This window comes from Thermobia domestica, chromosome 11 (genome assembly GCF_964235325.1).
Source record: "Thermobia domestica chromosome 11, izTheDome1.hap1.1, whole genome shotgun sequence".
Taxonomy (NCBI): domain Eukaryota; kingdom Metazoa; phylum Arthropoda; class Insecta; order Zygentoma; family Lepismatidae; genus Thermobia; species Thermobia domestica.
Window position 1 is genome coordinate 191,823,826 of NC_137464.1, and position 12,525 is coordinate 191,836,350.

A 12,525-nucleotide genomic window follows, 5' to 3' on the forward strand; every position below is an offset into this window, starting at 1 on the left:
TGTAGACAGGGTGCGAATTGGCGGGGGGGATGCCAGGGATTTCCCCCCTGACAAAAATCTTTCCCAGCCTGGAGAAGAAAAATTTTATCCCTGGCAGGGATAACTTTTTCCTTCTCTGGAGTATTTTTAAATGGACATAAAGATAAGATAGAAAAAGGGAACAATTCTTACTTTGCGTAGCTAACCTAAATATTACTTGAGTGAAAATTTATGAAAAATCTCACATCTTAGCTGTTTTGTACTTGTTAGTATATACAGGGTGGGCCATTTTAATTAATCCACGGAAATATCTGAAAAATGATAAAACATAGAAGAACTTTTTGAAGTACACGTTATATATTGCTAAGGGGGAAAACCAATTCCGCCAAAAGTACTCCTCCCCGCCTCCCGTAAATGGGGGTAACGGGGGGTAACTTTGAAATGTCAAATGGGAACATGAGTCGAGTAATACCTCGTTCGAAAGGTCTTGGAAAACTAAGTAACGCTGTACCAAAAGATGTTTCATATTGTACACCAGTTTCAAAATGGCCGCCATAATATGTTTCGGAAACTCCAGTACCCGTAGTATGAAAACCATGGAAGGTAAATGAATGGAACAAAATTGAAATACGTAAATATGATAGGCATATCGAATGATGTAATCCCTGTTATCCCAGTGGCCTCCCTGAAGGGGTCTTGTGGGCTAACTTTAAAATTTCAATGTCCGACCGGACAACGGTTCGGGCGTACGCTTGACCTACCCAATGCTGTTTGGAAGGCAGACTTCATGCATAGAGAATTGGTGCATTAAGTTAACGCGGATGGCCACAGTTACATTTTGATTAACTATTAGCATTCATGTCATATTGTGAGCTTGAGGGACGAAATGGTGTGTACGTATATCCCCGAAATGCTTTCTGAATAACCAGCACGCATTGCATAAAAGTTTCTCTTTTTTTAGTCACTACAGCGTCATCCTTACAAACAAATGTTTCAACCACACCATACCTATTTGTAAGGTTAGCCTTAATTTACGAATTAAAGTAGAGTTCTCGTTTGAACTTTCACTTTACTTTCCACCCCACTCACATACAGAGCGCAGGGAGAGATTATTTTGCAGGACTTGGATTTCTCTGTGTACATTATGGCAATTTTACTCTAATATTTTTATCTCTGTTGTATTATTCTCGAGCCTTGGAACGCCTCCGTGGTTTTCCTATTTAATTTTCGTTATTTTCATTTATGTCTAACCGTATTCATACTATGGGCACTAAACGTTTTCTTAGACACAGTCACCATGTCTTTGCGGGGTGTCTCATGTCGAAAATTTTCTTACAGAAGCTGTTTGATATTAATTTGTCTATGTAACGTGATGTTACTCGCTTCAAGCTGCTATTTGAAATTTTCAAGTTGGCCCCGGATACCTTTCAGTTGGCCCTTGGAGTCACCCCGACAACACCTCTCGATGTGCCTTACGTCAGTTAGCTACTCCAGTTTTTATTTTGTTGATTTATCTCCAATCGCTTTCATACTACGGGTGCTAAACCTTTTCTCTGACACGGATACTATGTTTCGGCGGCCTTTTGAGAACACTGCCATTTCACATCAATCGTTTTTTCCTGCAATATGTTAGATTTTGCAAGATTTATCGAACGAGGTACCACTCGACTCATGTCACTATTTGAAATTTTGAAGTTAGCCCCCAAGACCCCTTTAGGGAGGCCACTGGGATCACAGGGACTACACCGTTCGATATGCCCTATGATATTTACGTATTTCAATTTTGTTCCATTCATTTACCTTCCATGGTTTTCACACTACGGGTACTGGAGTTTCCGAAACATATTATGGCGGCCATTTTGAAACCGGTGCACAATATGGAACATCTTTTGGTACAGCGTTACTTAGTTTTCCAAGACCTTTCGAACGAGGTATTACTCGACCCATGTTCCCATTTGACATTTCAAAGTTATCCCCCGTTACCCCCATTTACGGGGGGCGGGGAGGGGTACTTTTGGCGGAATTGGTTTTCCCCCTTAGCAATATATAACGTGTACTCCAAAAATTTCTTCTATGTTTTATCATTTTTCAGATATTTCCGTGGATTAATTAAAATGGCCCACCCTGTATATATATATATATATATATATATATATATAATATGTGGGGGGGAGGACTGGGTGCGCATATGGGTGAAATTCATCCCCCTTGGGAAATTTTTTCAATTCGCACACTGAGTGTAGACTTCCGGGAGTAACCCACAGGAAAATTGCCAAAAGTGAATATTTTTAGTTTTTAAGGTATCTATTGGGGGGAAGAAGTAATTCCCATGTAATTTAAATTCGTGTTTCCTTGTGATATAAAATCTTATCTCTTAGATAGTTGGAATACGAAAAGAAACTTGAAATTTGGTAGAACTGTAGGTTTTAGAGGTCAAGCAAACACGGGAGTGTGGGGGCGGAGTTTCCAGGTAGCGAAAGGCTAGTCTATCCTATATAACGCAACATTATGAAATATTAACTTCCGTAACTTGGATTGGATTTAAATTACACTTTGCTGATACATTAAATTCCTTAATACCACGGCCCAGTTCGATGATGTGTGTCCTGGATGCAAGGGGGAGCTAACCCCCCTATCATATAGACGTGGCAATGATCATGGAGCTAGAAAGATGGAACAAAGGCCACTCGCAAGCTTTTGTACAACTGAACACAAACAAAAGCGGGCCTAACTCCTGCACCATGCATAGTTTTTGAGATCTAGCATGAAACATATCCAAACACTTAAATTTTTCTCAGCTACAACCGTCGTCATGCAGGTGCTTTTTTTTTCGCGTTTTTACCATGTCCTCACTTTTTACTCCATGTAATATCAGTCATGTTTTTTTTTTTTTTTTTTTTTTTTTTTTGCAATAGTTTACTCAGAATTACTTTGTGACATAAGCAGTAATTTTTAGTACTTTACCCTCCTGAGATATTACACCCCAAAAATGGCATCAAAACTGCAAACTTCAACTTTCGGACCCCATAAATCTACGGTGGCAGTAGTATCATAGCTGTGAATATTTCTACAGAATCTTTACATGCAATAGTATTCAGCACAAAACTTATAAACCCCTCACTTTTTGCCATTTCAAAATACAGACCGTTCTAAAGGGGAATTTTCTGTAGTTTTTCTGGTGATTTCATGTATTGGTTTTCAACCCTGCATATTTATTTAGACGCAAAAGTTTATATTCTCTGTGTATCTCAGTCTCTCCTCTAAACAGTCGTTTTTGTTTGGTGTTCGTTTGATTCGTACATCCTGAACAACTGTAGTTTTCGTAAAGCCTTGCAAATGCAAAAATTGGCACTCCACCGACAACAAAGATGACCACCATTCATGAACACTCGTCCATACGACAACGTGAATGATGTTATTGACCTTCTCACACAGGGGCGTAAATAAGGGCCCCTCAGACCCCGCATTGCGGGGAGCTTCAAGCCATCAGGGGCCCCCAAATCGTGAAGTTGGACGTAGAGAAGGGACCCCACTCCACGCTGTCTGTGGGGAGGCCCCCAAGCCTTTAGTTACGCCACTGTTCTCACACACAAGGTTCATCACACTCAAATTTTTAGAATTTTCGGAGATGTTCGAGCAACCACCTCTGGACCACTTCGTATAGATTGACCCAGAATGAAGGGGGGCGCCAAATGACATCCCTACTCCAATAGTAGCCACAAAAATGTTGTGGTCACTAAATTGGACACACTCGTTTAATAAAAAAATGAAATGAAATTTCTAGTTTTACGTCATACAATTATGTCCTTTACACTAAGGAACCAAGAGCGTCATTTCAGCTTAGCCCTATGCTTGGAGAGGACAAGGTTCTCAACATATACAACATTTTCACATTTTTATTAGTATATTAGTAGACCCTATACAATTGATTAAAATATATCTCAAACTCAGGGAAGGGCAATTGCCCCCTTCTGCCCTTCCTAAATGACGTCCCTGTAAGGAAGATGGATGCTCTATAGTAGTGAGTGATTACAAAAAAAAAAAAAAAATGGTTGTATGATATAGTGGGGAGAAACGGGAGAACTTCGAAAAAACCCGCGGGCACGGTATTGTCCACCAGAAACTCAATTGGCTGAGATCGAACCAGAAACAGCGGCGCAAATCTGTCTTCAACATGGGGGGGGGGGATAACACCGAAAAAAATATTTATGACGTTGAACAACAACGCTGTGGAGAATCAGGGAAGCAGAATTGTCTTCAACATTGGGAGGCGGACAGATTTGAGGCTTATTCTGGGGGGGACATCAATTTCATCTCATTTCCTTTGTGACAATCGGACACAAACCGTCACATTTCTCCCCCAAAAACACATTTCAAATCGGATTATTGGAGGGACAGTCCTCCCCAGTTCCAAGATTGAAGGGGACATATCCCCCTCATCCCCCTGGGATTTGCGCCAGTGACCAGAAACTCCTCGGACCAGTACCACACTACTCTACTATTGAGCCACCGTGCACTCCTGCTCAGGGGTAAACGTGGAGCTGAAAAGGTAGCGGCATGACGTCAAGTCGTTCCGCCTGCCTATCTTTGCCCATTGTAATTTTTTTAGGAACTTGGGGGACGTCGTACATATTTTTTCGGGGTGTGGGGACGGCGTACCCCCGCGTTCTCCCTCACTTCTACTCTACTCCTGCTCTAAAAATCTTTCCTCTCTGCTATAATGCTAATATAACAGCGCCATATTAATAAAGAGAGGAAATTTAAATTTTGCTTTTCATCTGTTACTAACTTCATCTGTATAGTTAAAAATCATGTAAATAATGACTACACTATAACTGCTAATTATACACTGAATACCGAAAAGATTTCTAATCATGTGAAGAACAATGTAAGTTATGCGAGTCTCTCAAAACTGACTAATTTGCATATATACTACTACATTTCCAGCTTCTCTTTCTCGTATGCCCTCATTGCCCCTCACCAAATCCTCAGTTAAGCTCATACACGAGAAGAGAAAAGAGTATTGCGAGCTAAAAACGTGTTCACGTTGTTCAAATTGGTCATTTTTTTTTCAACACTTATTTAGTACTACTCATTATTATTTCTATGTATGCTATAATTCCCTTCACCATTCTCATTCCAAATATACTTATAAGATAATTAATTTCCACTGTATATAGGTTCTCAAGTGAAATAAGTGTTTCTAGATTCAAAGTTATACTTGGGAGAGAAGTCAAATGCACAGTTAATATACAAATTTATCTGTTCCTTGTATTTATTCTGTGGTGACAACAATTGATCACAGAATAACTTTTTTGAATATTCTGTGTAGTGCAAAGTGCTCTCTTGGAAGGACAGAAGAGAGAAGCTCAATTATTTGTACGTTTTAATAATTTGCTTCATATGTAGAAACATTTATTATGTGTTGTAGAAGTTCAAGAAACTTCAAAGATAATAGCTGAAGCAAATACATTGGACTAAAGTTAATATAAACCTCTTTGTATTGTATATTATCGTGTGGTAATATTAGATTTCACCATGATGTCTACTGTAAAGATGGAAAGCCAGTTTTCGGAAGGTATCACGGACATTCAGAACTTCATAGAACAATTTAGTAGAGACTTGCATGGTATCGTACAAGACGAAGAAGAAACGGATAATTCTCCGTATTCACTTAATTTTGAAGATAAATACTTCGTTGATTCATCATTTCCATTTTATCAGTTCGAAAGTGGAAATGCCCGTCACAATACGCCAATTGTGTCTGAAGATAAACAGAACTATGGAGCAACGTATGGTGTTACGGGGTATACGGAGACGACTGCTAATACAAAATTTATAACATTGAATCATTCACATGGTAGTGGTGGGGAATTATCAGATATCCCGAATCAAGTGATAGTAAGTGCTGGAAACAAATATCAAACTGTAACTGTTGTTCCTCCAGTGGAAAATACAGATCTTAGTTACGTGTTAGTCCTGCCATCGGAAAATGAAGAATGTGATGATAAAAAAAGCAATGTCTATTGTGTTAATGAACGAAGTGATTTGAAACCCAGGGGTGGTACTGAATCAAAAATAATTAAAGTGAGACGAAGAAGATCTAGAGTGGTAAGTCAAACATTTTCTTGTCATCACTGTAATTATACAAGCGAAAAGAGATACATACTGACACGACATTTGAAGTCTCACTCAAATGAAAGACCTTATAAGTGTAAAGTGTGCGATCGTGGGTTCAAAACATATGCATCGCTACAAAATCATATCAATGTACACAACGGTATCAAGCCGCATGGTTGTATGTACTGTACCAGTGCGTTTACCACCTCGGGAGAACTTGTGAGACATATAAGATACAAACATACTCATGAAAAACCGCACAAATGTACAGAGTGTGAATATGCTAGTGTGGAGTTGAGTAAACTTAAGCGCCACATAAGGTGTCACACGGGAGAACGTCCGTACCAATGTCCCCATTGTACTTATGCTAGTCCAGACACTTTTAAGCTAAAGCGCCACATTCGAATCCACACAGGAGAAAAGCCGTACCAATGTGACATCTGTTTGGCAAGATTTACTCAGTCAAACAGCTTGAAAGCACACAAATTTGTTCACAATGCAAAGAATAAGCCAGTTTTTCAGTGTGAATTATGTCCTTCAACTTGCGGACGCAAAACAGATCTCAGAATCCATGTTCAAAAACTTCACACTTCAGATAAACCTTACATATGTAAAAAATGTGGGAAAAATTTTCCTGATAGATATACGTACAAGATACACAATAGATCACATAAAGGCGAGAAGTGCTTCAGGTGTTACCTCTGTCCATATGCTTCTGTAACTCAGAGACACTTAGAATCTCATATGTTAATCCACACAGGTAAAAAACCTTTTGAATGTGACATCTGTACCCGCGCATTCCGTCAAAAGCAGTTATTAAAACGCCACAAAAATTTGTATCATAATCCAGATTATGTTCCGCCTCAACCAAAGGAAAAGCCGCACAAATGTTCAGAATGTGGCCGAGCATTTCGTCACGTGGGTAACTTAAAACGACATATCTCTGTCCATTACTCTGAGCCTGCTTCTATTAAGGAGAAGAAGAAGCGCATGTTCAAGGTGGGAAGGCCGAAGAAAGCCAGAAAGATGAATCAGAAGAAAAGAGACACTTCACAGGAACCGGAACATGAAGTGGGATCGCTTTGCAAACAGACAGTTCAAAAAATGGAATCAAATACAGAGCAGTTGATAGCAGTAGAGGGACACGATGGTGAAAAGTATATTCTGATGGAATTGATACAAGTGACAACTGACGAGGAAATTGATGCAGTTTATCACATAGTGGAAGGAGCAGTCGTCGCTTCACGTCGAAACAATGATGACTCAGATTCGTTTTCAATAGAATCAAGTACAAGTCTAGGAGATGAAGTCTATAACACTAATGCCTATATTCCTAAACCAGTATCATGGCCAGATGCAATGAGTATAAGCAAACTACAAATGAAGCTGGATATTCAGAATTATTTTGGGTTTGATGATGATGATGATGATCTCTCATTTGATGAGAAGTTTAGCAGTTCTCAACAGTTCTTAAAAGTGTAAGTAGTGAAGTGTGTATGTGGGTGTGTTTTTTAACGATGTTTTGGAGAAGCAATGATACTATTGTGTAACGGTAGACAATGTAACACGTTTAGAGTTTATGAAAATATCCGAATACTGGCTATTGTATTATTTAGGTAAAAGAGTGCTCGTAGTACAGAACTGTTACAGGCTATAAGGGATATTCAATTATACGATTATTTTTAGTGGTAGATATATATATATATATATATTGAGAAAGTTTTATGTCTATTTCATTATGTTAAAACAATCCAGTAACTGCAGATAAAGTGTATAAATATTCTGTTTTATATATATTGCGTGCCCACATTTTGCGTAAGACTTGTTTCTAAATGGAAGTGATATTATTTTTCTACAACAGTCACTGGTCTATTATACTATATTGTTATATGTTTTGAACCATAGTATTCGCTCATAAATCAAAAGGAGATGGCCTATTCAATATGTAGTAGGTAGACTTAAGATTGCAGCAACGTTAAAAATCAAGGCCAGAAATTGATATTGAAAATAGCGTTATTGTGTGGAAAATCGAATGACAAATCATCTAACACCACGCTCTCTTTCCATTATGTAATAATAATAATATATATATATGTAGCTTGATATTTTGTTTATCGTTATGTGTTCCAGCAGGTGAAGTACATAAGAGTTTTGTTTTTATTTTCAAATGAAAGAATTCAGGTAGACCTAACAGGTTTTTCGAGTATATTGCTGCTTCTATGTTCTAGCATGTTGTTATTTTGAGAAACATTCAAATAAAAAAAAAAAAAAACGGGATCTATGTGCAAAGACAAGGTACGTATTATGGTACTAATGAAAAACCAAAGTCGTATATAGAGTCGGGAATTACTATCAAGATTTGTTTTTCTGTTTATTTTATTCAGTAATCTGTTTGCACTGTACATGCATAGATTTATTCCGCGTTCTGTCATTTGTGTTTTCCTCAGTGTCAAATTCAGAGATTAATGCAAACGTGCTTAAACTTACAAACACCTACCAGCAGAGAGCGAAAAGAACAAAGAGCGATTTAGCTGTCACCCGGCAGTACTAACACGTACGTATATCTAATATGAACACCCACATACACTGCACACGCAACAAATACGTGACTGAACGCGAAAGATGTTAGCAGGCAATCAGCACGTGTTTTATTCTTCTTCTGTTAAAAATTTTTGCACGTAATTGAATCATGAAGTAAGTCAAATAGGACAACATGCAGAAACGATGGCATTCATAGAACAGTTACTCTTTTGACCATATGTGAATCTTGAACTTCTGGTGACAAGAACGCTTACGAACTGATCCATATTTTTATGCTTGCTTATACATACCGTACCGTGATTACTTTGTGTTCGCAGCATTTGTTTTTGAGAAAATTATCCAGCAAGATCACAGATGTGCAAAACTTTAACACAGTCAACACGGGAAAAAGAAAAGAAAAACGTAACGTACATTTACACCCAATTAAATTATCTGCTTTGACTAACCAAATCAAGCAGTATAGTTACGGATATCTTTTCACGATACTTTTCAAACGTCTTCATATTCATTTATCGTCAACGCATAGGACTAGTAAACTTTATTATAGAAGTTTTACATGTAGAATTCATATTAGTCAAATTGGGGACTGGGTTTCGACTCCGTCAGTTTTTCCATTATTTTTGTTTGTGTAATACTATATTGTCATTTAGGAGCGTCTTTGTGAGATTAATGCTCGTTCACTTCTATTTAAATTCATTTTAGGATTTTTTCTGTTCTTTGGTTGGTCGCAATGGCCTACGAATATCTAATCAGTGTATTCGCATAACAATCAAATAGCTAAATATCTAAGCAATTAGCTATTTCTGTTTAACTAGTATAAAGAGCTTATGCTGTAATCTTAAATTTTAGGAATATTTTTCTATAGCACATAAGACTTTCAAGTGGTAGTCAGTGTAACTTTAAAGCGAGTATAAATCTTATTTCCAATTTAAATTTTAGCAATGTCTTTTGGTTACTGATAATTCAAATCTGAGTTTGGATTATTAAATAAAATATATTTTCTGTGTACTTCAGGCATGCGCTGAATACTTTATCAATATATTAACGAAAAATTTGATAATTTTATACGCTAACAGTAATATTAGGCAAATGTTTAAAATTAACTCATTTATGTAGCCCCTAGTTTTAGAAAATATATAATAGATTTCAACAGATATGTAAGAACTGTCAGACGGATAAGGTTAGTTTCCAAGTCATCGCTTTTACTAAATATTTTTTTAAATATCTAGTTTAAAAAACAACTGTTTGGCGTAAACAAAATATTAGCTGAAATGTTCGATGTGGATTTTGACGGATATTGCATGATTTATGAAGCTTGAATTTGTTCACCCATTTGTCTTAGTCTTAGACCTAGAAATATGTGCATGGGCGCCCACAGAGGGGGACAAGAGGGAGCAATTGCCCTCCCTGGATTTTCGAAAGAGCTTAATATTTATAGCCTCTTCTGGTGACAAAAGTTTGCTTTTAAAATCAACATTCAAATAAATAATTAGCAGTAATCGTGCTCCCCCTTGGAAAAAATCCTGCGGTCGCCCACGATGATGTTTGAATAATATAGTGAAATGAGTATCTATTGTCCTCGTCCGTGCATTTTTTGAACAACAAATCATTTTTATGTTTATAAGCAGATATAAAATAGAAACAGGCTGCAAAATATTTTTGGTTGAATAAAAAGAGGGAATATAAACCAATACCAAGGTATGCGTTGAACTTAGTTTTCTTTTATAGTTGTATTTTTGTGTAAGGTGCTAAGATTAGAACTTAAAGTAAATAGAAAAATATATTTTGAAATTGGGTCTCTGTTAAGTGTCAAAAAGATTTGTGATATTTTTCAGAATGAAAATTTAGAATTTACAAAGAAAATTTTAATGTATCCAGACCAAGTGCTATTAAATTTTGTTTTTAGATAAATATATTGTTTTCATTGTATGGCATGTAACTAATTCATATTGTAAAATGAAACTTTTCAGTTTTACGTCCCAAGTTATGACGGCTAGGCTAAAAGAGACGGTGATGATGAGAAATTAATGGAATGAATAAAGTGGGAGGAAACGGAAGAACCCAAGAAACCCACATACACGATGTTTGTCCACCATGAAGTCGAATTGGCGCGGGCTGGGATCGAACCAGGAACCACACGCACCAGAAGTGAACACACTAGCACTGAATCATCGCCTTTCCTATAGGCTATTCATGTTGTGTCAGCAAACAAGGTATGGTTATTCATAGTTTTTCTTTTGTTATTTCTGGTATTTTTAAGAACATACGTTTCTGTTTGCCTCTTTGCTTGTGTTTTAATATTTCATCAAGTAAAGCACGATGAAAAAGTTATAGTAGTAAGCAACTTATCCAATAGGACTGTGGAACCCAAGGCTTCATGAGACGGCTACCAATTTGCAGTGCTAGCTTGTTTGGTATTTGACATGGAAATGTATCCATTTAACTCTGCGTTATTTCTTGATAATAGTGCTAGTGCGGGGTTTGCAAAAACCTTACGGGAAGTGTTTGCTTAATGCTTAATTCTATCATCTTCTGATAAACGTAAACTGACGGATAAAAGTATTGAAGATTTATAAATTTTTCGATAGTCTGCTGCTATCAGATGATATTAAAATATATTTATCACTTATTCTGCAAAACTTACCGGAGCTTATCAGAAAATAGAACTGGTCGTAATTTGCCTTGCATTCTGTTTAACTACTCTACATCTAATCACTATTCTGTCTTGGTTGTCAGCCAAAAGGTCAAATAGGAACTAACGAAAGTTAGGCCTAAATTTACTCTGCTTCTAGATTTAATGTTTTTACTATGTGAAGTCGCGCCAATACTAAAAGATTAACGAGACGAAAAATTGGAACTTCCCAAAAATTAAAAATAACTATTGAATAAAGATTGGTAATAAGACTGTGATATAAGTAATACCACGATATGTTATACTGTATTATCATTTACGACACAACAGTGAGTGGAATTGGAAGATTGTATACATTCTTACGGTTCTTTAAAGCAATAGGAGACGTATAATAAACCTTCCAAGTCCACGCACGGTTATATCATGGTAGCTGCTAACGTAACGTATGATGGCATTACATATTTGTTCAGTTAATTTCTATGCCAATCAGGAAAAATGTTACATGTTTTAAATGAGCGCATTAAAGTTAAGAACTATTTTGCGTGGTTTATTTATAAATTCTGTTATCTATAAATTTAACTATAATTTTAGTTATGTCTAGTCGATTTTAACCCAATTCTTTGCGTCGTTTAGCTACTTTCGCCATTTAGTAGAAGCAGGATTCATTCGAGAAGATGATGTCGTACTAGGTCCTATTCGACTCAACATGGGTGACATCCGCAGTACAATCGTAGTCACGTACGCCAGTGCTGTGCGAAAAGATTCACAAGATGGGCACTGTACAAATATTTCCACCAGACGAAGTTGAACCGTTCGTGGAGACACTTATCGCTGCGTTAGAATTCAGAATTTGTGCGCCTTTATTCGGAATGTGGTTCGCATAGTGTGTCCGACCCATTACACTATGCACACAATAAGCCTGTCTTCTCGGTTTGTTGTACGACGTAGCTGTTGGGCCTTCTATGTCATTGTGCTTTGTCTTTTTGGAGACACTGGTTCAGTATTTGCATCACTGGTTGCATTTCATCTAACATGGACGTCTAAATTGCGGAAGAATAATCCACGGCACAACATGCCACAATTCTCCCACGATCAAAGGCTAAAAGCTTGGTAGAATTGCTCGTGTATTCGGAAACGATACATTGTTCGACCGTTCAAGCACATTCACGGCACTGTTCACTGCTGCAAAATTAATTGCGGAACTCAATAAGCACGTGAAACAACCCATTATATCGATCACAGTTCGATGCTAG

At 37.3% G+C, this 12,525-nt stretch overlaps 1 protein-coding gene across 1 annotated transcript; it reads left to right on the top strand.

Annotated features, from left to right (window-relative positions):
- The first annotated feature begins 5,316 nt into the window (after nucleotides 1-5,316).
- On the top strand, nucleotides 5,317-10,545 carry LOC145664623 (uncharacterized). Its single transcript, XM_081731445.1, has one exon. It carries the CDS (start codon nucleotides 5,518-5,520, stop codon nucleotides 7,579-7,581), a length of 2,064 nt encoding a protein of 687 aa, XP_081587571.1. The 5' UTR covers nucleotides 5,317-5,517; the 3' UTR covers nucleotides 7,582-10,545.
- Nucleotides 10,546-12,525: the final 1,980 nt, after the last annotated feature.

Coding starts and splice junctions, on each gene's coding strand:
- LOC145664623 (XM_081731445.1), top strand. CDS start 5,518: ATGATGTCTACTGTAAAGATGGAAAGCCAGTTTTCGGAAGGTATCACG.